The following is a 26,119-nucleotide window of genomic DNA, read 5'->3' as shown; positions in this document are numbered from 1 at the left end:
ACATAATAAGCATGTTTGTTTTATTAATTACTAGTGAAAAACTGGCAACTCCTCTCTCCTTGTTTTAGAGGTACAGATTATTTTAGAATGACAGGTCCAGATGTACATTTAAGCTTCAATCCTGCAACTATCTGTATGCAAGTGCAGAGGTCATTGCCTACAGCAAGTTGCAGGACCAGAAGCTAAACTAATGCTATACTCATATTTTCTTGCTTCACAGAGCAGAAAACATTAAGGAAAATACTATTTTGGAAGATGTAACAAGGGTTCTCAATGTCAGTCTTTTAAAACAAAACCCACTTGCATTAAGATATGAAAAATACAATATACAGACAGCAGTGCCTTTTCCACTTTTGTATAGAACATTTAGGCAGTTGCATTTTCGATCTTCTCAATCACATATCTTCAGTGACTTCACGCAGACTTATCATTTAAGAGGCTTTTCCATTATCTGCAATCCAAGCCGTCCAACCATCAGTAAACTGTTGAACAGAACAATCATTATTAAAAAAAAAAAAAGGGAGGCAAAAATCCCATAAAGAAGAAGGAAGGAAATATTGACATGTTTTCATTTAGCTGAACTCCACCGTAAGATTTCATTTTTCACAGAACTTACCACATAACATTTTTAAAACAATATAATCCACAAATAAGTTAAATAAAATGCCTACTTGAAAATACAGACAAGAACAAAAGACAAGTGGCTACCTGGCACCAGCAATTATCCCAGGCATTGCTTTTCTGGAGTTGTAAAACCTCATTCCCATAACAGCAGACAAGGTTCCAGACGCCACTGTTGAAAAGAAGCCCAGTCAGAACCATTTGGAATAGAAATACCAGCGCAGCGCTGCAATGCTTGGACATTTAGCAGGGCCAGCCAAACAGCCCTATGGCTATGGACAGGAACGCAGGGAACTGTACACAAACATGTCACTTATTTTTGCTAAACACTAGAGCTGTTGCAAGCTTCTCAGCAGCTTTGGCAAGTGTGTTCCACTGCTCGTAAGAAGCGAGTAGATCTCATCATGGTTGAGACTGCTGCCTCATTGCCCACAACCTCCAATCCTCTAGGCAGATCAGTAACTCTCCCTGACTTTCTCTTTGTTTGCAGAAGGATTATTTCCTTCAATACAGATAGGCTTAAAACTCCCAGAAAGGTCAGACAGTGACAAAGTTCCCTATGTGGGAGGTAAATATTACAGTTTCTCTGTGACATTCTGAACTGGGAAGTGGCACTAAATACTGCAACTAAAAATAAAACACCACTATCAGAAAATATGAATTAGCAAACAGAAAGCGATCTAAGGGATCAAACTGAAAGAGCGACTAACATTTTAAACATTACTCCAAATTATTTAATCTCCAAGTCCAGAAAAATAATCCTACTGATAATCACATAAAAGTTACAAGGCCATTGTTTCCTCAAAAGGCAGGTAGAGGTGTTGTATACCTTCCTCCAAAGCTTCAAGTTTGTTTGCATCAGACAGGGCAAAAGATATTCTAAAGATATTCTGTCAAGATTCTTTTTCTGTGTTTCTACCTTGAGGTACTGTGACCAACCTAAAGCTTAGTGGGAGCCACAAACTCAAGCTGGCGATACACAGCCGCTCCCACAGCACACCAGAATGGAGGAGAAAATCCAGAAGTGGAAAGTTTGCTTCACATTAAGATATGTTTTACATTTAATTCCTTACTTACAAGGTAGTCTGGTCCTCTGCAGTATCTACCAGGGGCTTCATGAAGCCTTTCAGCACATTACATGATCAAGTCTTATTGGTTTGAAATAGTCTTAAATCACTATAATGCTCTAGTATTATAACACTAATAATACTATAGCATAGTTACAGAACTAGAAGGAACCTCAAGAGGTCATCTAGGCTAACCTAGTGCCCAAAGGCGAGATGTATTTCTGATGGATACTGATCTAACCAGTTATTAAAGTCCTGCAGTGGTGGAAGTACCTGAGGTTCACCTGATTTCTTCCAGTGCTTCATAGTACTTCCCACTGTCATTTTATCCTTCTGCTTCACTCAAAGGGTTAAGTGCAAGCTAAGCCCACATCTTCTTGTCCCATCTACCACAAGCAAGGAGAATATATAATTCCCTCCTTTCTTCTACATACTTCATACTGTTTCTTCCACAGCATATGATGCGTTACAACCTATACTGCTCTTCTTATGAGATGCTTGTGCAAACCAATATTCCATAAAGCCACATACTGCTTGTCACAGTGCTGTCACTGTTGCTAAAATGCCTATTCCATGACCATAAATTAAAAATGCTGCATCACAACCAAACATTGTTCATATACTTCTCCTGTGCCTACATTAGTTTAACATGGTTATCTTGTCTGACAGAGGAGATGGTTGTTTCTCACCAACTCTGGCTTCCAGGACAACCTAGGTTTTGGAACCAGGCTCTGTGTTCTTACATAAATACCTCTTGACTATGAGCAGGAGGCCTTGCCACTGCTTAAAACATTTGTATAAATAAAAGGGCACAGACAGGCTGAAATGTGCTAGAAAAAAGAAGTTACTGCTCCCACTGCTACCAGCAATGCTTAGTCCTTGCGTGCTGAGTAAACTTACCAAGGGAAAGCCAGACATTCTTTGGATCTTTGGACTGCTGGTAGGCACCTAGTCCTGCTAAGCCACCAAAGAGAAGACCAGCTGCGAGAGAAGGAGTGCTGCCTTGAATAAAACGGAAGATAAAGCAGTTAGTGAAAGAGCACTTACACAGCGACTCTGCAAAACAAACAAAACCACTTGCAAGTTCACATTCACTACTAAAAAAATAAAAATAATAAAAATAATAATAAAAGAACATAAACCACAAAGCAAATCTAAACCAAACAGAACATACCAAGTTGTTTTTATTAGCATGGCACTTCGCGGGCCTCGGCCGAGCACCGTTTCCATGCAACAAGGATTTCGCGCAGTTTGCCGGGTGACTCCCCGCGGAGGACCGAGCCCCGGCACCCGAACTCGCCGCAGCCCCGGCTGAGGCGGCAGCCCCAGCCCCCCGCGGGGCCGGCAGACACCCCGCCAGCTCCCAAGGCGGGATTTCAGCCCCGGACGCCGGCCCGACAGCGACACAGCCCTTTCCCCCGAAGTGCCGGGACACCCCGCGGCGGTCCGGGCGAAGCAGAGCGAGGCGCTGCCTGCGGGCAAGGCCGGGATCCGGGACGCCGCCGCTGCCGGCACCTACCTGCCTTGGCGTAGCCCACGACGCCGCCCGCCGCCACCAGCGCCGCGTAGCCGAATCCCAGCCAGTCGTACTCCATCTGCGGGCAGCGCAGGCCGCAGGCAGCGCCCGGCCTCGCCCCTCCAGCCCCGCTCCGACCTTGGGCCGCCCTCCCCGCTGCGGTGCCGCCTCTGCCGGAGGTCCCTCCCGCCGGCCGTGACGGGCACCCGGGGGCAGGTCGCTCGCCTGAGCGGGCGGCAGCTGCGTGGACAGGGCCAGGGACCGGGACCGGGACAGGGGCTAGTGCGGGGGCAGCAGTGTCGGGGCTCCTGCGAGCTTGGGTGGTGCGTGGGCTACGGTGCGGTCCGGCCCTGAGGTTCCGCGGGAGTAAAGATCCCGCACCGGATACTGACATGGGCCAAACAGACTCGGTTTAGGAGCTTAAATTTATTGCCAGTTAATAACAGAGTAGGAAAGTGAGAAATAAAACAAGATAAAACCTCCCTCTCCCCATCTTCCCAGGCTCAACATCACTCTAGACTCCTCGGAGAAAGGGGAGCGGGGCTTGCAGTCAGTCCCGTTCCTCATCTCCACTGCTCCTTCCTCCTCATGCTCTTCCCTTGCTCCAACGCGGGTCATTCCCACGGGCTGCAGTTCACGAACTGCTCCAGCGTGGGTCCTTTCTGCAGGGTGCCGTCCTTCAGGAACAGACTTCTCCAGCCTGGGTCCCCCACAGGGTCACAGCTCCTGGCAACAAACCTGCTCCTGCCTGTCTTCTCTCCACTCGTGTGGGGTCCTCCACGGGCTGCAGGTGGATTTCTGCTCCACCATGGACCTCCATGGGCTGCAGGGACACAGTCGGCCTCACCACAGGCTGCAAGGGAATCTCTGCTCCTGTGTCTGGTGCATTCCTCCCTTCTTTCTGCTCTGACCTTGGTGTGTGTAGGGCTGTTCTCTAACATTTTCTCGCTCCACTCTCTCAGTTTCTACTGTGCAGCATTTTTACCCTTTCTGAAACATGTACCACAGAGGCACCACCAGCATCAATGATGGGCTCAGCTTTGGCCAGCGGCAGATCTGTCTAGGAGATGGGTAGAGCTGTCTCTGTCTGATACAGGGGCATCTCCTGGTGTCTTAGAATCATAGAATCATTTCAGTTGGAAGAGACCCTCAGGATCATCGAGTCCAACCATAACCTAACTCTAGCACTAAACCATGTCCCTAAGAATCTCATCTGAATGCCTTTTAAACACCTCTAGGGATGGTGACTCCACCACTTCCCTGGGCAGCCTGTTCCAATGCCTGACAGCCCTTTCTGGGAAGATTTTTTTCCTAATATCCAATCTGAACCTCCCCTGGTACAACTTGAGGCCATTTCCTCCTGTCCTATCACTTGTCACTTGGGAGAAGAGACACCTCCATGCTACAACCTCCTTTCAGGTAGCTGTAGACAGCGATCAGGTCTCCCCTCAGCCTCCTTTTCTCCAGGCTGAACAGCCGCAGTTCCCTCAGATGCTCCTCAACACACTTGTGCTTCAGACCCCTCACCAGCTTCACCGCCCTCCTCTGCACTCTCTCTAGTATTTCAATGTCCTTCTTATGAGGGGCCCAAAACTAAACACAGTATTCAAGGTGGGGCCTCACCAGCACGGTGGACAGTGGCACAATCACTTCTCTAGTCCTGCTGGCAACATTATTCCTGACACAAGCCATCTGTCTTCTCACAGAAGGCACCCCTGCAGCCCCTCACTACCACAACCTTGCTACATAAGCCCAATATAGATGTCAAAAGAAGGCCTGTGGATTCCCCGGAAATACTGCTGACAGTGTGCACGTGCTGAGCAATGGTGGTGATGTGGTACAGGGCACAATCTCCAGCACTACATGGAGCAGCCGCCCTGGCACTGCACTGGACGCAGCCCCAGATCCCAAGGGAGGGTGCAGCTCTCCCGGACTGGGACTGCAGAGGTGCCTGGGACTGCTCAGCTGGACATTAGCTTTGCATGAAAGGCCTTGGGCACCCCAGGGTGTCACAAGAAGCTGCACATGAGGCAGCAATGTGCCATTGCAGCAAAGGTAGATGGCACCCTGAGTTGCATTAGGCAGGTGAAGGGAGGTGGTACTTCCCCTCTGCTCTGTGGTGAGACACAGCTGGAGTGCTGGGTCCAGTTCTAGGCTCACTGGTGCAAGGCAGAGATGGACATACTGAAGCAGGTCCAGCAAAGGGCTATGAAAATCATTAACAGCCTGGAGTATCATTCACACAAGAAGTGGCTGAGAAAGCTCTGACTGTTTTAGCTTGGAGAACAGGAGGCTTAGGGTTATCTTATCAATGTGTATAAATACCTGATGGGGAAGAATAAAGAAGATGGAGCCAGGGACTTCTCAGTGGTACCCAGTGACAGGACAAGGGGCAGTAAACACAAGTTGAAATACAGGAAATTATATTTCCAAGTAAGTAACATATTTGCACTGTGAAAGTGGCCAAACACTGGACGAGACACTCAGGGAAGCTGTGAAATATCTATCCATGGAGATATTAATAACCCAACTGGACATAGCCCTGACCAAGTTGACCTTGCTCTGAGAAAGGAAGGTTGGACTCAATGATCTTCAGAGGTCCCTTCCAACCACAGCAGCTCCGTGATTCTGTGTGACACAAGTTCCATAAGATTGGTGAAGTTTCCCAGCTGACCTCTACCTCCTCCTTTCCCATCTGTGCTTTGAGAACTGAGCACTGAGGTCTGTGCTTGTGACAAGATGTTTTATGTATGTTACAGAAAGGAAAATATCATGAGGTCCACCTGACACAATAAGCAAATTACCTTCTGACCCCTGGCAGAGCTTGTTCATTAATGTGTACCCATAGGTTTACTGAACTTGGCAAGTTTCAAGGCATTCCTGTCTGACAACACAAATGACCTGTCAATCATGCATTCTGCTTTGTGGGCTTTTTCCCCCCAGCTGCGCTACTGATGATAGCTATGCTTGGGCCTGGATATATTTGCAGAGAAAAAAAATGGAAGATCTGAAGCTTGCATGATGACACCAAACAAGGGGTGAAGCAAAGGGGTTGTCTCTTCCCTGCCACTGACAGAAGGTGCAATGCTAGCTCCTCCAAATGTCTTCTCCTACCTACATCATATATAAAGTGACAAAAGAGGAATGCCTCCTCCTTCTCTTGCTCATTTTTAATGTATTGGACATCTTAGATGATAGGGAATGAAGAAAAAATGTTGCAGTATCTAAAACAGGCGCAGAGGTTTGCAGGGTCTTGGAGCTGCTCGTAGGTTTGTGATGTCTTGGAGCAAATGTATCATATGATACGTAAAAAAGTCCTTAATGTTAGGAATGACAAAAGGGAACATCTGGTTCTCATTCATAGGCATGAATCCTAACCTGTGATCCCAAAGAGGTGATAGCCTGTGCACGTGCACTTGTCAGGAGTTCAGAGCTTTGTCCATTGGGGTTCTGAACCCCTACAAGGAGGGAGACTGCACAGCCGCCCTGCACAGCCTGCTCCTGTGCTCGTCTGACTGTCCTTGAAGACAAAAGGCTGCAGCTGCATGTGCCTTAAATCTTACAGTGATATTTTGTCTCCTTGGGTGAGGTGTATAAAAGTCTGCAGGAGCTCAATAAGCAGGAAGGCATCTGGTGGGTCGTCTAAGCAAGTCAAACTCACTTCAGTGGGAAGTCTGACCTGCTTGGGAATCCCGCTAGAGAGAGTAAGTTCTTTACGTGCCCCATCCCAGTCAGCTTCTCAGTGAGCAACTGAGCAGAACTGAAAACTTACCTCCACCGTTCATACTGATTTGGAAAGACAGCTACAAGTTGCATTTGGAAAGATTTTACATTTTTTCTCCCCTTGCCTTAATTGTGAAAAACAAGGAGGTACAGATGAGAGTTACTCAAAAAGAAGCTCCCTCTATGGACATGTGCTGTAGTTGCTTTACTGAATCACTGTTGTTACTGTTGCTCACAGGAGTATAACCCTCCCCAACATCGTTTCTACCAGCCACCTCCTCTAGTTTTTCAGCTCTCCCTGTCTTTTACTACCATCACAAGCACTGCTGATACTGTTAAGTCGCATTGGTTCAGATGTATTTGTGGAACTCAGCTGCCAGAAGTTGTTCTGTTCTCTCTTTTGTTTCCACATCACAAATGGTGTTTAACTGTAATGTTATTTCTTTGAAAAAAAAAATAAAAGGCTGGTGAGACAGGTGTTGTACCTCAAAACCAGGCACACATTGAAAAATTGACTTCCAGTCAAATGGAACAAGCTGTAGTATTCCTGAAATAAACAACCCCCTGAATCATTGCTGGACAGAAATCTAGGTCTCTCAGTAGACTAACCAGCTGTGATGTTTTTCTGGGTTCTTACTTAAACAGATACAACCCAATCTTAAAACACCTATATTTGTTCAGGCTCAGAGTATACCACCTTTTTAATATCCACAGTTTCAAACTGCCAAGTTTACTGCTTCTGCTGTTGGGTGATATTTTGCCATTTGCCTGGGGAGTCTAAGCAATGAAATGCAATCCTATTTATACTCAGGCTATTTTAAATATTCACATAAAATTGTGAGAATGCCCTTATTGTATTTGGGACATTTGAGCCTGTGGAATATTCAGCATGATAAAACAAAGTGGGGGCTGGTTCCAGACCTCTCAGGTTGGACACCCTAAAACTCCCTCTTTAAAAGAACAACTCTCAGATGCACTTCTCTCTTCAGCTGCCACCACGACAGCAAATGAGCTCTTCGCCTCCTCTCCCCCAAAAACTGAATGGGGTTTCCACCGAAGTTCTGCTCTGGAGATAAATTCTTGGTGCCTTTCTGCAGGGATCTGCATTATGAGGTGTTGGCAGCTATAAATGCAGAATCAGCTGACTGAAGCAGATCCTGCCTGTTCAGACCCTTCCCTGGGGGTTACCCTCTGTGCTTCAGGATGTCTCAATATGATGTGCTGTCATTTCTGAACTGCTGCAAGTTACAATCCAGTTTGCTAAAAGACCCTGAAATTAGCAATGGGTTGATAAAGTTGATGGTAAATTGCTGTTGTTCAAGAGGCGCTCTTTGAGCCGTCTTATTCAGAAGAGAGACGGGAGAGCAGCACATACTCTACTTATATTCAGGCATCCTGATTTATACTACCTCTGTGATGCTGACTAGGTCGCTCAACAGTGCTGCTAAAATGCCACATAAATACAACCATCATAGCCACAGGAAGAAGCATTCATAGTTTTGCTTCCTTGCTTCGATTTTTAGGACATGATGACTGGTACTCACAACTTTTACCTTCTGCTTGCCATACTAAAATATTCCCAAGCACTGATTTGTTCTCTGCAGTATGTCTAGTCTGTTGAGGTTTTATGTGCTTTGAAGAGTTGTGCATACTTAGAAGGGAAAATCTGCTCAGATATTTTATGACCTCCCTCTAGTGGCTGTTACTGGGGAATAAAAATAGGGCTGTGATGAAGTGAACCCCAAGGTTAAGTAGGTGCATTAACCATTGTATTAAGATGAAAGGAAGTAAACATGGGCAGAAGGCTTATGCTATAGCAAAACATGACACAGAATTACTGAGTTATTGCCAAAGCTCAGTTACTGCTCTTTCAGTCCTGAAAATATTTGCCTTGCTACTTCCTTTCCCACTTCCCATCTCTCTCTCTGTGTCCCTACAGATGATGATCTAAGGACACCAGTGGGCCAAAATCTGTGTATAGAGATTTTTTTTTTCCCAGCTCTGCTAGTTGGCCAAGTAAGACAAATATGCAAATTCCTATTTTTCAGACATGGAGAAGGGCTCCTGCGCCTGAAAGCCTATCTGATTTTTCTAGCCACACCCACTGACCTAGTAAAAGACCCTGTTTTCTCTTACAAACCTTGTCCCAACAGATACTTAAAAAACCAGGTAAGATCTGGGAAGTGCAGCAACTTTATTACATTTTCAGTACTTTTCTGTCAATTCTCTGCAGTAAATATTGGTATCTTTGACAAAATGACATCTGAATGTATAGCCATCAGTTGTGTTCCTGCTGACTGTGAGTCCTCACCTTTTTGATTACCAAGTGTGCACAGCTGTCTTTCAGACATAAGAAGTGCTAGGGATGCGTGACTCTTTATATTTTTATAGAAAAAGATAGCAATGTCAGTGTAGCAAGATAAAAGCTGGAGCTGGAAAACAGCCCATTAAAAGTGGCAAAACTGCAAAGCTTTTCCAGCTGCAAAAGGAGCTTTGCCCTGGTGTCTCTTTTTGGATCTCTTGCATTTTGGCCTCCAGGTGTTAAGCTGAAGGTGAGGTTGGCAGTGTGAGACAAGCCAACCCAAGATGTATCTGCAGAACATCCTAAAGAAAATCATCTCGCGAGTTTATGCTTCTGGCACAGCAGAAACTAAGATTGCTGCTGCTGTCCTCTTGAGAGCTTTTACTGATGTTGTAGCCTGGGGTTTTGCTTGCTAAAAATACCAGCTGGGTTCCACCTCAACCTCACTCTGGGACAAGGTTCTCTGCCGATGTCTCAGCTCCAGGCACTCCACAGTCAGGGGGTATGTTCTGAGCTCAAACTTATTTGCAAACATACAGCTGGAGTTAAAAAGCCACTTGAGGTCACCTGTTCCATAGATGCAAATGCCTCTAACGTAGTGGCCTGCCAAAAGAAAAAGACAAGACAGCAATGTCAAAATCAAGGATCCAAATCATTCTTTTTGAGAAGTTTTATCTGCAAAGCCATAATAAATAATCTCCTACACAATAAACATGTTAAAAAGCCTACTGGACATGCAATGAGATGAAGTGAAGAAAGTTACTTCAGAATAAATAATGAGCTAAATAAGGAGAAAGTTCAGAAAAGAAGTGTTACTGCTTGAGACTCTTCGTCAGAAAAGACTAAAACACAGGTGGATTTTTCTTCTGTCAGTGAAGAGGAATTGATACTTACACTAAATTTTCCACTGGCTAATTCTGGGTGGTGTAATTTCACTGATTTCAGTGCAGTTATGCTGATGTGAAACTGCTGAAACTGAAGCTCACTGAAGTTCTCAATATTTTTCTCCTCAATACAAACAACTCTGTTGCAGATTAAGAATTCTTGAAATAAAATGCATATTATCAGCATTTTGTTATTCCCTTTCTTGTCCTGCTTAGATATGTCAGAAGTAGCAGCAGTATGCAACATACAAACCAGTGACTGAAAAATTAAGTGTGCCATATGGAAGATTATCTACTGCTAATGTCATGTCATGATATAATGTGACATAGGAAAACCCAAAGCTCAACCATCATTGTCAGCCCGTGGCTCCTCAGGCTCCTGGTCAGCTGTGGCTCTGGCAGCATCGGTGCCCAGCTGGGAGTTGTTTCAGTTCCCACAGGGTACCTGCCTTGCACACTGCTGCCCAGTCTAGCACATCTCCCAGCCTGGGATATACACATGGGCTACTCCCACCCACCTGCAAGAAAATTCCCCCAAGGCCTTCAAGAAAAGAGTCAGCTAACTCATGTGAGCCCTAAGTGCCACCAAATACCCCCCTTTCCAAGGCTGATATATTCTATAAAATTCCTGATGCAGAAGCAATTGTTCAAGCTTTCTCACTATTTATACGGCTACTATCACTCACGTACGGACTATGAAGATGAGCCCTTTTTAATATCTTCTCTCCTATGAAGTGCTATCTAAAGATTGTCTCACATTATGGTTAGAGGCTGCAAGAGTACAGGAACAATAGCCAAGTGTTTTTCACTGTATGAACAGGAAGAAGAAATGGAGAAAAATGTACACATTACCATGACAACCTCCATGGGTCTTTTCCATATCAATCCACTTCACCGCCTTCAGGTCACCTTCCCATGATGCGTTTGGCATAGAGCCTGGGACACCTGCAATTAGATAACAGAAAATCAAATAATTAGTCCTTTTAACAAGCATGTGTTCAGGTTTATGTCCATATTCTGGGACCTCTCTCTACAGAACTGGGATGAAATACTTAGGAATATGCAACAACAGATACCTGACTGCTAATCTTTTTGTCTAGTTTCTTCACTGAAAGCAGCTTTCATGACATAAGCATGATGTCGGTGCAAGAGACCTAAACATTTCGCTTGAGCAATAAAATCCCTCTTTTGCAACAGCCTCAGTATGATACTGTGTGCATGTATAATCACTCGTGTAACCTTCCCAACCAGCACTGCCCTCTAAAGGTTATTTGAACACTGGGCCACTGACACATAATGCCTTCACATTAATTTAGTGGTAAATACTGTCTATATTGTTTGTTTGTTTGTTTGTTTTAAGAAGAGAGACTGACAGAACAAATTCAAGCATTATACAACTGGATGAAACTGTCGAACCTCAGTTATAGACTGTAATATAATAATATGCACAAGTCTAGGCAGATCACAAGATCTGCCTAAGAGATAAGCTGGTAAGGGGCCCTCTCCTTATCAGTAAGTGATCTAGTCCTGCTATAACCTGGCAACTGTGCATTTTAAGTAATTAAGGGGGAAATGCTTAACAGTCAGTAGTTGGTATTTGCTGAAATGTAAACAGACAACATGCAGGCAACATGTAGGAAATTGCTGTGCGTCAAGGGAATTCCAGTATCTTCAGCGCAAAGCAGTAGCTATAACAGCCCATTGCCATGGGATGAAGTCCTTGCCTTTGAAAGCAAGAGCTGATCAGATAAATACAACTATGGAAACCTCCTTGCCTGACCTGTACTGCAGTATCAGATTCAGCTCAGTGAAAGAAGTTTCTTGAAGTACTTCCTAAAACTGTCTCTAGAACACAGAAATAAAAAAAAAAAAAGGCATAAAATAGTATAATAAAAGCTTTCGATGAACTTATCCCTTTCAGTGAATTTTATCTTTCTTATTGGTTCATTCAGTTGTTGGAGAAAAAAACAATGATACAGACTGTGTAACTGCCACCCCATGTACAAACCACTTACCTGAGAAAAGCTGGAAAAGACCCAGATTCTCACTGCAGCACAAACACTTGTGTGTAACTTATTTCCCTGCTTGGAAGAAACTAACCATCTCTTATTCTTTCCTGCCCAGATAGCAATGACCATAGTGCTGCCCCCAAGCTATCAAATGGCAGAAGAGGCAACACGTGGGGAGCCAGCGTGCATGCCAGCAGGCACAAAAATGCAAACATTATTTCTGCTTTCTCCTAATGAAGCTGAAAGCAAAGGAAAAAGACGGACTTGTGATTTGCTTGAATGCAAAGAATTACTGCAGCATTACTGCTGAGGAGTACCCGGGACTCACGCTTTTTAACAAACACAGCAGAAGTGCCAGCACTGATGGGTGTCAGATCCTGGGGAAGAGTGGATTTGTACCAACCCAGGTGCTCACCCTGCACTCCTAAAGCTCAGTACCAACCCCAGAGCCATCCATAGCGAATAGCCCTTGTCCCTCACAAAACTCTGGGATTTTTGTCAACCTCTGTTGTTCACACAGCAGGTAGGGAGACTGATAGTGAAGCCAGTTTTAAGCATTATTACTATTAATCAATACTACTAAACCCTGATAATAATCCAGTCATAGTTGAAGCAAATGTTTAAACAGCTAAACCTTTTCAAGTGGTTTTCTTCCAGATTTTTAATAGGGATATTTAAAGCCTGTTATTTCTACTTCCTCCTATTTTCCTTTGAAAGGAAACAATTACATGAATGGCATGGAGAGAATCATGCAGCCTTTTTATGAAAACATCCTCATAACTTTTGTATTATTCTAAAAATTAAAGTTGAAAGCAGAGGAAGATTCTGTTACGATTTTGTTTTCCCTTCCTGGATGGCAACAAGTATAGTACCGTTACAGTTACTGTAACCCAACAACTATTTCGTTTGTGAAGAACAAACCAGAATGTAAATGCACTCTACAATGTCAAGGAGGTTTGGTTTTGGTGGGTTGTTTTTTTGGGTTGGTTGGGGGTTTTTTTTGAGAAATTCAATGCAATTAGGTTAAACGTTGTTTGTTTTTTTTCCTGTTAGCTTGCTTTGCTCTGTGTTTTTAAGGATAGCTTGTTCCTGGTAAGTAAGGTTGGGGTTTTTTTTGCAAATACCAAGTCATGACTTTTATATCAGATGCAAAAAGGAATGTATGCACCAACAGCAGAACCACCATAGCACTTTGCCATAAACAGAGATATGTGGCAGGTATAACCAGAACTTCACAACCTTATTTCTTCCCCATTGTATATTAGGCCATTATCAAATAATTTAAAAAAAAAAAAAAAAAAAAAAAAAAAAAGTGGCTTTGTCCTGGGGAAAATTCAGAAAACATTACTCTTTCACAGAAAGCATTAATCTAAATTAGATGAGACTTTATAAAAGACAAAAAAGAGGCAGTGATGGCAAGGAATAAACACTTTAAACAACCTGAAATGTGCATTAGCATCCCAAATTAAAAATCTGTTCACAACAGATGGCACTAAATGTGATCTGTGGAAAGACTTGGAAAATGCTGACAGGGTGGGAAAGCAGAAAGATGATGGACAAAACAGGAACAACCCCAGGACATCCACAAAAACACTGGAAGGCTCTGTCTTCCAGGAATACAAAACTACTGACTTCACATTATTCACCATCTCCTAAATTGAGTAGATGAGGCATTTTTGTAAGTTAATTAAAGACTGGGGGAAAATGTAGCTCAGCACTGGAAAAAAAAAAAAACAAAAAAAACAAAAAAAAAACAAAAAAAAAACCAAAAACAAACAAAAAAAAACCCAAAAAACCCCACATTATGCTCTGATCTGAGATTTGGAAGCTGTTCTGGAGTCCTGTTCTTATAAATATGATTTGTCTGAAAAGTGGTGCTGATGGTGAAAGTTAAGTTGAGTTGCTTACTCTACTTTTATCCGGTTCTTGTGTCCCACTCCATCGAGATTAACAGTTTTGTCTCCAGAAACAATGAGGAGTGACGAACCACCTCGTGGGCAGCGGTACTGAAACTGCCCTGAAAACAAGTTGGCCACCACCAGGTCTTAGCAACAGCTGCCACCAGAACAGCACCACTCGAGTGTGAAAACAATCACAAGTGACTGGGAAGAAATGCCAGCCCCTCCGATGCCTTTTATTTCATATCTTCCATTGGTGCAGAGGTTTGGAGGCAGGAGAGACACTGTTTCAGAGCCTGGACCTCATCCACAGGACACAGGCAACACAGCCTCTTTCTCTTCTAAGCCCTTCCTGGTTTTTTTGCCATTGCAATTCCAGTGAGAGTCGATCTCCATGTCTTGGCTCCAAGAGTCAGCCCAGTCCCATCACTCCTTGCATCACTACCATGTATTATAAGACAATCATCTGCAGCTCACACAAAATGAGCCACTGTGTTGGTATTTCTGCAACATGCACATAAACTGACATTCAGATGGAAATCTTGCAGCAAATTTGCCTTGACCTTCCATGTTCTGTATCTGAGATTCCAAGATCAAAACAACACATCGGTTAAAACCTTGCTGCGCTCCTCACCCCAGCATCCTCACCTTGGAACACCAAGGCCATACATCATTGTACAAGTCCTGTCATCCACACTGTGGGGCCGTAAGAGACTGGATCCCTCACTCCTTTCTTCCTTTCTCTCTGCTCTTTCCTTCTCTCCTTTTTTTCTATACCCCCATTTCTTTGTCTCTCCTTCTGTATATATAGTACTCTCTTTCTCTCTCCCTTATACCTTAGTTTTCCTTCCCCCTCTACCACTCTTTTTCCCTTTTTGAACATATAAGGATAACGCCGTCTTTAAGCTCTGCTGTTGGATTCTGGTTAAATTTCGTATTATAACTACTGATGGTTGCCAATACACTGCTCGTAGTAGGACTTTCGCTGTTAATATGTTGATAAGTTCTGTTATACTTTTGCCAAGTCACCATTCGCTGTAACCAATATTCCAACAAGTACTTTTAGTAAAACTCACAATTGAATTGGACCCCAGGGGTGATTGTCTGTCATTCACTTCACATAACCGTGCAGAATTAACCCAGAGTTAACTCACACCTAGTCTCATCTGTTGAGTCAGGGCGCATGTCGCATCTAGAGTTAACTCATCCGTCATCCCATCTGTTGGGATAGGACAGTGGATAGGATGGAAACAGTCACCTCTTAACCCTGTACAGCAACAACAATTCATCTGACCAGGCTCCTAAGACAGTATGGAAGAATTATTTGCTTTGAAATCGTGGTTTGTCTGTTTTCTTGTTTGTCCCGTGAGACAAGTTCTCCCACCTGTCCATTGGAGGCAGGTGGCTGGTAAAGATATGAGGGAGTCCTCAGATGAAGAGATTTTTCTTTCAATATGAGACTGAAACACTGGAGGAAAAAAACCCACCATCTCTCCTTAGAAATGTACAAAGGCTCAATTTTGTGTTTTGCCACCATATATTTTATTTTCAGTGGGGCATGTGAATCAAAAAATGTGTGGGTGGAAGGGTAAAGAGCTAACTAAAATAAACTCAAGATTGTCAAGCTTTAAAGCAAACCTCAGAACCTGGAAAGAATTAAATAAAGCTCAGGGGGAAAAAATAATTAAAAAAAAAAGAGAGAGGAAGTCTACTTAAAACTACTTCTTTCAAGATGGCAGTCTAAACTAAGACAATGCACACCATCTCCTTGACCCATCAGACTGTTGACAGTCATGAAAGGGCTAAACTGCACCTCCAGTGTTGAATCATCTGATGGATAATAAGGAAAGAGTCTCAGTTCTAGAAGCTTCATTTGATGATATGTTTTGAAGGAGGTATTTCTGAGCTGTTATTGACCCATAAATTAACTCTAATGTCTTTGACAGGGTTGCAGTCCTCCATCAGAGGAACTGAACTCTACAGGGCTGTTCAGGAAACACTTGCTTCCCGGAATGGGAGTGGGCTGGACCTGTGGGGACATGCTAGACACTGGGGACTTTCACCCTGGCTGCCCAGGCAAGTGCTGGTGTTAGGCTTTGTTTCTCAACATGCTTAATGAAGCTTTAGGTGTGGTCAGATGAATTTGTTTGTAGGTGAAAGGAGGGAACAGGTTCAGGTGGCCTGACTGGAGTTCCCCCTTAGCAAAAACAAAGGCTGTTGGGAGCTCGGCATCTGGGAACATCACGAAAAGTCTCTGTTGCTGCAACTAGACTGAAGTTTAGTTGGTTACATGCATGAGTTGTGATATACATTACCTGATGCCAGAGTTCAGAAAGAAAAACCTTATTTCTTAAATTACTGTCATCTGATTCTTTTCTTCAAGGAGTTGTGCTGTCTGAAGCCTATTACACCAATGTCTGATAGTTGTGAAGATCAAGGAGAATAAAGTGAAGGAGTGCCAGTCCATTTGTTAGCTGTGGCTTTTGAAATAGACTTCTTGAAGACATACCCTTCCTTATCCCATCATCACTAAATTGGTTGTGAAGCAAAGTATTGCTCCTGTTGAAAGCAGTACTTAAATTCCAATGACTGCTGATTGCACAGACTAAATCCTATTTTAAGCTACATCTTCTCAGATGAATTGTAATATCTGGATGGTGGATAGAGAACAAGAATAATTTTTCAGGAAATTCTACCATGAAGAAGGTGTATTTGCGATTGTGGTGACTGTGTTGCCACACCTTCCCTTAAGCAGGTTTTGCAAAAAGAGGCTTTGATGATGAGACTACAAAAACTTTGTGGGCATGAGACTCAATAACAGTCACAGGAAAATCCCTATTTTTTAATAACTTATTCCTATGAGAAGTTCTCGCTCAATAAGGAGGTCTCATCAAAATAATGAAGAATAGCAAGAAGAGAACAAGGATTAGTAATGTGAGTAATAATGCAGACATAGGTATAAAGTACTTTTTTTCTAGAACAAGGAAAAGGAACAATTTTAGCAGGCAGAACAGAAATGCATTGGTACATATTAATATAATGCATGTGTTGCACAGAAGGTTGTTCCAAGAGGCTGTCTACAAATGACAGTGGGATGGAGAGTTTCTAAAGTAGTTATGAATTATTAAGTTGCTATAGTGAGTTCAGTGCAAGCTAAAACATTTGAAACAAATGAACAAACAAACACACAAAAATGGTTCTGTTTGTACAAGCAAATGGCCATATAAAAATGTAAAAATAAGGAATTGGCTAATGTGATTGATTAATGTGCTAGCAATGCTACTTAGAATTTCCTGGTATTACTCTTGTATCTCAGATCCACATCTAAGGCATGTGAACGAGATGTTCCCTGAGAGACTCCAGCTCTCATTTGAATGTGAAACTAGTGCTTCAAATAAACTGCAGTGAAATTTTAACAAGGAGAACTAATATGTTAGGAGTCTTCATCCTGCTTTGGGAGAGATGAGGAGATTCTGTCTTTGCATCAAGACAGACACAATATGCAACTGTTCCAAAAACACTTAAAATTGTGGTAGGCACCCAGCTGGGTGAATCCTTGGAACAGCAGGCATGAGCTAGAATGCAAAATCATCTTCTCTGGATGGGTTTCCAATTTCCATGTCAGACTGACAGCCACGGCAGAAAGAACCTCACTCAAAGAGGCTGAGGTTGCTGATGTCCCCAGGTGCCTGTGATCGATAGGAAGTTGCTTAAGGTCCTGTGGTTCTGTGATCTGCCCATTCACATCCAAGAATGGTCTGGGTTTCCAGTCTTGCACAGGACACTGTGGGCCACACCTTCTGGCAATCAGCTACCTTGTGTTCACGTTGATGCAAAAGTTTGCCTAGTTTTGCAGCAGGCAGTGATGGCACGTGGTGTGCCCAGTGTCCATTTCAGGCTGGCACAAGAGCAAAAGTGGCATGGTTCTCCTTTTCCCGCTCCCCCTCTCTGGGACACACAACCCACAGCTAGTTCCCATTCTACAGGCTTCTTGAAGAAACCAGGAACAAAAATGATTCTGCCCTGGCACTCTCCCTGCAAACCCCCAGCTTCCCTTACACTAAATGACTGCCAAATGCCACTCATTATCTCTGTGGAGGGATGTGCATGACCAAGGCACGTCCCAGAGGCAGGACCATACTGTCTGCGGGTGGACAGGTGAATTTTGTGCTGGCCAGAATGAAAACAAGGAAGAGAGGTGCATTACTGTGGCTAACAACAGCATGGCTGCTAACCACCCTGCACTCTGTGTAAGGGCAAAGCACCCCAGAATTGTTGCTGTTGCATTCTGCAGTGATAGGAAACAAAGAATTACTGAGCATGGCACCATTGCTACATTGCCAGCATTTGTGGGGAGAGAAAGGAACCACGTGTTAGAATCTTTTAATGGAAGCTTAGAAGGGCAGCTCTAGCATGGCAGGATGCATCTGCAGCCTTGCTTAGTTGCTGGAATGTAACTGAGTACAGTACAGGTCAGGGAATTATTAGGTGATTTCTACACACAAACTTTCTCTCACAGCTCATAGTCTGAGGGGGTTGCTAAAGATTTAACAGGTCTGGCAGTACTCATTGCATCTGTACTAAGTGGAGACCAGTGCCCTGGACAAAGTGATCCCCCAGCAGCCCAGTGTGTCCCTACTCTCACCTGCCATACGTGTAACTGAGTTGGAGACATTGGTACAGAGGCTGGGGTGTGTGCCTGGATGTGCATGTTCTCCTGCAGGAGTTTTTTGGTGATATTCAGGACCAAGGATCCTGGATGAGTGCCAGAACCTGCAGTCTCCTGCACTTACCATAAAATAAGGAAAACAATAGGAAAGGGAACACTGAAAAACAAATGAGAGCTGAACAAAGAAGTTCAGCCCAGTTCAGGTGAAAGATGGAGAGCAAGGAAAGAGTACTGAGGCAGAAGAAATGTTATAGAGATAAGAAAGGACCAACCAGACTGTGGAACAACTGTTGTCCAGCAACTGTAGAAGCCCAGGCATCACCTGGCTGCTTATGCAACTTGAGCCCTTGGCATTTTGGAGTCTTCTACTGGCACAAACTTGCCAATGTGCACTTTAGGATCAGCACTGTGCTTGGCAGTGGTGCAAGGCTGTTCCCTAATTCAGATCCCTCTGCCCCCCTTAGATGCTGCAGTGCACTGGATGTGCTGCTAATACACAACTTCTGGTTTGATTCCACCAGAGAAGGGATCCAGCCTTCGTCCACTAAGATCACTATCTGAGTAACAAAGCAAGTGCACAGTCAGAGGGAACTACTGGAGAGAAATCACTTCAGAAACACATTTCTGCTCTCGACTAAAATGTTAATTGTGTAACTACAATCAACAAAGGAAACATGTCTGTCCAAAGCCTGTGTTCAAAGTGCTATGTCCTGTCTGTGCAGTAATGCAGTGCCTTTCAAAGGCACACCAAACAGTTGCATGATGGCGATTCCTCAATGGTTTCCCTCAGTGACAATGCCAGAGGAAGCATATTCCTGAAATTCTCACTCCCCACGTTCATGGCTCTGCACAGGCCTCTCAGTTGTGTTAATGTGAATTCCATGGAGCCACACAGTGAAACCTGGGGGCACAGCACCCTGCTAGGAATAATTCTTCCCCAAAAGCATCAGAGTGCAAGTGCAAAACCCATTTTCTCCTAGTGATAGCTGGGTTTTCTGTTATGCCTTAGACTGCTTGTAGTATTTGGCCAGCTTGGATATTGCAATGCAACACTCCACTGTACCTTTCCAGTGTGTTCCCAGAAGAGTTGTTCCCAAACTTCTGTGCTTCTTCACCCAACTTCTTGACTTTTGACTGCAGTTCTCTCCTAAATCCAGCTGTAGCTGTGGCCTTAGATATAGCAACTCCTGCTCCTGGGAACAGAGAGGTCCTTCGTATCTGCTAGCAAACAGAGCGAAGGGCACATCAGGCCTGGCTCTTTTCAGAGGTGCTAGAGAAGAGGATGCTCTGCATCTGTTGATGACTAAATACCTAAGACCTCATTTGCTTTTCAGTGGTACAGAATTTCCATGCATGTTGATTAAGTTTTGAAGCTAGAGATGGTGACTTAAACCATTGCTGTCAGCATCACAAGGCAGAAGCTGTTGCACGTACGCCAGTAAAGCAAGTCACCCTGAGTACAGCTGCCACCCAGAGCAGCTGGACAAGGGAAGGATAAAAAAGGTAAAAAAGGCAACGCCAGGGGTGGGCTTACCAGGTTGCAGTAACAATTCTACTCTCTTTTTAACAAGGCAAAGAGGACAGAGGCAAACTTGCCAGGAGGCTGTCAAAAAGGACTGTGGTAAAAGCCTCATGTAGTAACAGCAGCGTGATGAACCGTCTGGTCTGGATAAAATAGGACCTTCTTGGCACACCTGAATTTGGAAGAAATTCCCTAAAATGAAACCTGAACAAGAAACTTGAAAAACAGGTGTAGGGAGGTAGGAAAGAAGCTTGCTTTGCAGGTGCACAAGTACGTTCAGTCACAGGGTTGAGAGAAGGAATGAGGATGGTGCTTGAAGTGCTCTGGGAGATAAGCCTCTTACCTAAGTACATATTGCTGACCTCTGGAGATTTATTCCCTGTCCCTGAAACACCCTGGCTCTTCATTTCCATAACCACCAAGCCCTTTCAGTCCTGCCAGCACAGCCATTTGTAGGACTATGTAGTGATCCAGGGCAAGGACTGATTGCAAATAAACTCTTTTACATTTTCCAGACTAGTGTTAACACAGATAATTTAAGACAGAAGAATCATCTATATAAATGAACCTGGTACCAGCAGCACCTAGTTGAAAGGCCAAAGTAGAAAACAAATGCTATTTTTACAGGATATTGCAGTAAGCTACCTGTGGCACACAGATGACATTTGTTCTTCAGACTATGGGCTATCCCTTTTAACATATTTATTTTGGCTTTGATGATGCACTCTTGAATGTTTCCTTAAAGCTTACTTGTCAGTTGGAGCGTGTGAATGGTATAAACTTTAAGATTAAAGCAGACAAAGCTGTGACTTGTTTCACTGTGGTCAATGTGAGAGAACTTCTCATAGGTAAAAGCCTTCGCACAAAGACCTGGGCATGTGAGGTTTAGACAGGCAACATTTGTAAGAATGCTATAGGCTAGGGGACTTTAAACTTAAAAGTTTGTAGCTCCATACCCGCATTTCCTAGAAATATGTCTTAAATGCAATAACAAAAATCTGTTGTGGTACTACAGTGGATCCATGCATTCCCTGATGGAGGGCATGGGAACAGAAATTAGCCTTGAAGATATTAAGGCCTACCTGTGAGAAAGACGGAAGTAAAGGAGTATCCGGAGATGTTAAGGATGTACCCATGAGAGAGACAGGAGTAAAAGAGTAACATTGATGATAGTAAAAATAGCCAGAGATGTTACTGCTGCAACTTGCAACCAATAGTGAAGAGACACATGAATTGGTAAAATATAAAAATGCACCTGTGGCAATAAATGGCATCTGCTACTTTCATCCTGGAAGAACTTGGTCTATGTCGTTTGTCCATCTCAACCATGACAATCTGTTCAACTAGCAGTGTTGGATTCTCCAAATACATTTCTTGTTTGTATTGGGACGAAAATTGTACAGAAACTGTTGATTCTTATAAAACATCGGTAATGCCTATAAATATTTCTGTCCTACTCTTCCAAGCTCAGATATTAAAAAATGCCTGCATGCAGGTGATGTTGTAGAAGGTGGCTTAAGCCAGGCTCATGGCTCATGATCACTGCAAGGAGAAGGTCTGGCTCCTGTTCCTCCTCTTCTGCCCATTTTCCTCTCATTTTTACTCACATCTGCACCTTCACCCTCAGCTTTTTTTTTTTGTGCTGACCTCTGTGCTGGCCAGATTCTTCAGCATGTCCATTCAGTTCACAGAATCAGAAAAAAAGTAGATTGTTTTTCTTCAGATATAGTGAGTTGAACTGGCAAAGCTATCTGGCACAGGGTTTCTGGACAGGAGGGGTGGGAAGGAATCAGAAGGAAATGGGAGAAAATTTCCTATTTTGGCAACAATGAGCTTTTAGAGGTCAGCTGTCTTGTGTACCCTTTAGTGAAGGAACGGGGCTAGTACAGAAATGACAGTGCAACCACACTCCCTTATTCTGCAGGAAGCTAATTCTGAAAAAGCAGTTTGGTGCAGTGGATTAGACTGGGAGTCATGTGTCAGCAGTCCAGTGCTGGGTTTGACCATGGTCTGGTGTAAGAAACTAGGAACATAATTTTGCCATGTTCTGCCTGCTCCTGTGAATGGGATATAATAGCACTGATTGCCCTTGTAAAGTGTGTCGGTGTCTCTGAACGAGAAGTGTTGCTATTACTTCTCCTGACTTTATTTTCCCACTTGAACAATGCCTAAGTTACTAGTGGACCAATGTATGTTTATGTCAATGTACATATCGCTATGTACATATCAGGGTTTATCACCTGAGACTGCCTCTATCCTGAGTCATGCATATAGTGTGACCCTATCCCATGCAAGTAAGGACAGGACTTTGGCTTGGAAGAGGATTCAGTGAGGCCGCCCTGAAGGACTCAGTAGCATGGACTGACGATGCACACTCCTTCTGTGAGGACCAGAACCTCCTTTCTGCTCTACGTGAGCAGAGAGGGTAAAGGTGGCCCAGTGGTTATGCTGCTGGCCTGGAACATGGCCACTAACCAGCACTGTGGTGGTGTATCCTTCTTGTGCAACCTGAGGGAAGTGATTTAGGGCCAGTCACTTCAGGCCTACATACTTTGCAAATACTTTCCCTTAATTTCCCCATGCTTCTCTTCCTTATCTGAAAAGTGACTTTCAAGAATTTTCTGTCACACAGGAGTCATGTGGGAGATAAGTGACCTGAGATAAACACCAAAGATAAGTTAAGACTGTAATTTGAAAACCAACAGAATGACAGTTGGAAGTCTCTAACCTTTAGGGGGCTAAAGAAAATCTTGGTTTTCATTGCATGGCTCTGGGTAATCAGCATGTCATTTTAAGATTTGGGGACCAAATAGTGTTTTTTGATATTTTGAATGAACTGTCATAGGTCTCTGAAGCTACAAATATCTGTTTGGCTTAATTCTTTCGTGTTATGGCCCTTAAATAATCTCTGTGCTTGCCTGGAGACCTTCAGCTATTTGTTCTAACAGCTGGACCACTGCTTTGATACTATTATCTCCCTTTGTACACATGAAAAGCTAAAAGGAAGTGGCTTGGCTGAACTTGGACAAAAGATTCTTGCTAGAGCCAAGAATGAAGTCCCAGGCTAACACTCCATGCACTGAGAGGGAATTATCACACCAGAGTTGCTCAGAACTCTGGATCTGACTCAGATACACTCAGATGAAACACTCCATGCTATGCTTACAAATTTGGATTCAAAATTGTGGACAACAGCAGCCCTGTATCCTGAGTACATTTGTCAGAGCTGCATGGCCACTTTTGTTAACCCTGAAGTGATGGCATGGAATAAAGGAAGAGGAAGGAAACATGTCTGCTGTGGAAATGTTTCATCTTTTTTTTTGATTCCTCTTTTGAATACAGAGAAAACAAACACAAAAAAAATGCTACACCAATGTGCAACACTGGAAAGTGTACAATGATGATCATGGAGATAAACAATGAAGTACAAAGCCTACATAAGCTACACAGTGCAGCACAACAAATGACATCCATCTAAAGCTTTCTGACTGTGGAGAATGTATCTCGTCTCAGGTTTATTGCTTCTGAGGCAATGAACTACAGTAAGATCACAGCAATGAGCTTTCTGGAAAAGTCAGCTAGCTACAAACGATATATGCTGATGATTATACCATAAATCTCTCGGTCGGTAACCATTTGTACATCTTGTGCATACTGGTTGGAAAATATAGTTAGCAGAAGAGCAAGCACTATTCTCAGAGAGAGTTATGTGATAATTTGAAAGCAGATTGGCCTTGCAAAATGGACCCACAGTCTGCTGCTTAGGTTAAAGCAGACATGCTCTGCTTCTCTGTTACTTCTCCCTGTTTTTTCATTCCCCACATATTACAGCAGGGAAAGGATGGGAAGGGGAAAGAAAAAAAAAAAAAAAAAAAAGAGAAGATATTTATCCTCACTTCCATTCTTCATATCCCTGCTTTGGGCTGCTGTGAAGCTCTATGGGTTCAGAAGCACTAAAGTCCTACCAAGTGCTTCTAAAAGCAATGTACATGGGAGAGAAGTCCTGTGCATCTTCTGACTTTTTTCCAGTTGTATGAACAGGGTAAAATTACTTGTAAGTACATAAGGTAAAGCTGAAAATACCGGCTCTGATTCTGTTTCTCTGAACAAATCCTTGATCCTATACAATGGAGTTTAGGCAGCCATCATGAGTACAAGTTTTTTTTCAGGTGTTACAGGAGAGCTGATGTGTATGCATGTGTTTGTGCCCACAGAAATGCACATGAAGACCAGAAGCCTGAACTCAAATTTTCTGGCTCTGTAGCAACAAATAGAGAAGGAGGAATTAACTGCTACTTGTGGAAAAATAAAATTCCCCCCAGCAAAATGAAGGTCTTGTAGAAAACACCTTCACTACAATGCTTACATAGCTTACCTATTTTAATTTTTATTCCTTCCCTTTCTTCATCTCAATTTTTACAAGTCAAAAGTTTGAATCAGCTGAAATCTCCAAGGATTTCAGTTTGAACTTAGATGCCCTGGGCTTCTTCCTGCTCAGACGCAGAATGATAATGCACATCCTGCATAGCACACTCATCCCTCCCTTAAGTGGTGAGAAATGGCAAGTAAGTTTCTTTGATAGATCAGCCTTTTCTATCACTTATGATACAATTAAATTTTTCATCTAGGCTTTGTCAAAATCAGCCTCAGATATATGCCTCTCTGTGTATGTGTGTGCGTGCACGTGTGCAGCTACCCGAAATGAAAGTGAAGGTGAAGGTACACTCACCCGGGATCCTGTTGAGTGTCACCCAAAAGTGCTCGTCGGGGCTGTAGGTGTCCTCGGACCAGGCCAGCAGATCAATGGCGCGCTGGTCCCGCAGCACAAATTCCACAAAGGGGCGGGTGAGGGCCACGTACGCGGAGCCGAAGTAGATGGTCATGTTGTGTGGCGGGGGTGACTTGCGCACAAATGTCCACAGCATGAAAGAAAAGAAAGAGTATAATTGCTCCCTGTGCGCGTACTTGGTACGTGTGGTGATGTGGGGGGGCGGTAGCCCCCCAGGGGTGATGTTCTTCCCCGCAAAGCCCTTCAGCAGCCGGACGATCTCCCGGTTGGTCTTCAAGGGGAAGTCCTGGCCGCAGGTGTTGAGCAAGTAGCGCCAGGGCACGGAGGAGGCCAGCAGGTCTCTCATGCAGTGGAGGTCGGCCCGCAGGCGGGAGATGCCAGCGTAGACCACCCGCTCCACCCGGGAGGCAAGGAAGGCATTGGGGAAGCAGCTCACCAGGCGCTGCACTGCCTGCTGAAAAGTGGCCGGCGCCTTGGCGTCCACGTGGATGCAGTAGATGTTTTGGGGCATGTACACCGCCCTGAAGAGCCGCTCAAAGGTTTCAAACTCCTTGTGCAGAGTCATGATGTAGGCGATGGGGAAGGCAGCCTCCTCAGCCGATAGGGCATGAGTGATGTAGTGGTTCTGTGTGATGTACTCCGTGCAACTGGATTCTCCAAATGATGTCTTTAAAGCGTTTTCCTTCAGAAAGTACACCTTGTCTTCAACAAGTGCTTTACAGGCTTCTTCTAAAGTTGAACTCACCGAGAAGTTCAGCCTCTGAAGAGATTTTTGTGCATGCAAATTAACAGCATAGAAAACAAAAGAAAGTGAAACACAGAGAATCAGGAGAGCAAAGAAGCAATATCTGAGTGCATACATTGCTGCTCGGAAAAAGAGTCTCACTTGAAATATTGCAAAGTCAGATCAGACAGTGCAATCAGCTTGCTTTGATGGCTGTGCTTGCTTTCTGCTGGAGAACGCATGCGTCCGTCTGACGCATAGTATGCAGCTGCTGTCCTTACTTTCAATATTAATAGCTTTGTAGTCATCATTGATGTGAAAGCAGCATAAGTAGTGAAAAACTTGCAGATGGATGCTCTCCACAGCACCTTGGAGATTAAACAGGCACATTGCAT

The 26,119-nt window shown here is 43.9% G+C and overlaps 2 protein-coding genes across 2 annotated transcripts; both read right to left on the bottom strand.

The window, feature by feature from the left end:
- Window positions 1–149: 149 nt before the first annotated feature.
- On the bottom strand, window positions 150–3,409 carry LOC308037657 (transmembrane protein 14C-like). Its single transcript, XM_080339588.1, has 4 exons — window positions 3,204–3,409; window positions 2,589–2,686; window positions 709–793; window positions 150–482 (listed from the first exon to the last, which is right to left on the bottom strand). The coding sequence occupies exons 1-4, from the start codon at window positions 3,281–3,283 to the stop codon at window positions 428–430; spliced, it is 318 nt and encodes a 105-aa protein (XP_080195714.1). The 5' UTR covers window positions 3,284–3,409; the 3' UTR covers window positions 150–427.
- Window positions 3,410–9,641: 6,232 nt separating this feature from the next.
- GCNT2 (glucosaminyl (N-acetyl) transferase 2 (I blood group)) lies at window positions 9,642–25,862 on the bottom strand (the record flags this gene model as incomplete). Its single annotated transcript, XM_080339744.1, has 3 exons — window positions 9,642–9,832; window positions 10,966–11,058; window positions 24,941–25,862. 3 exons carry the CDS (start codon window positions 25,860–25,862, stop codon window positions 9,642–9,644), a joined length of 1,206 nt encoding a protein of 401 aa, XP_080195870.1.
- Window positions 25,863–26,119: the final 257 nt, after the last annotated feature.

Source organism: Nesoenas mayeri, assembly GCF_963082525.1.
Source record: "Nesoenas mayeri genome assembly, chromosome: 2".
Lineage (NCBI taxonomy): Eukaryota > Metazoa > Chordata > Aves > Columbiformes > Columbidae > Nesoenas > Nesoenas mayeri.
Note: the sequence above shows the minus strand (reverse complement) of the source record. Positions and strands in the feature narration are given on the sequence as shown.

Excerpts from the sequence above, each read along its gene's own strand:
- LOC308037657 (XM_080339588.1), bottom strand. The coding sequence starts at position 3,283 with ATGGAGTACGACTGGCTGGGATTCGGCTACGCGGCGCTGGTGGCGGCG. Across the intron at positions 2,687-3,203 it reads GGCTACGCCAAGGCAGGTAG|CACTCCTTCTCTCGCAGCTG; the intron begins GTGCCGGCAGCG and ends TATTCAAGGCAG. Across the intron at positions 794-2,588 it reads GAATGTCTGGCTTTCCCTTG|TGGCGTCTGGAACCTTGTCT; the intron begins GTAAGTTTACTC and ends TCTTTTCAACAG.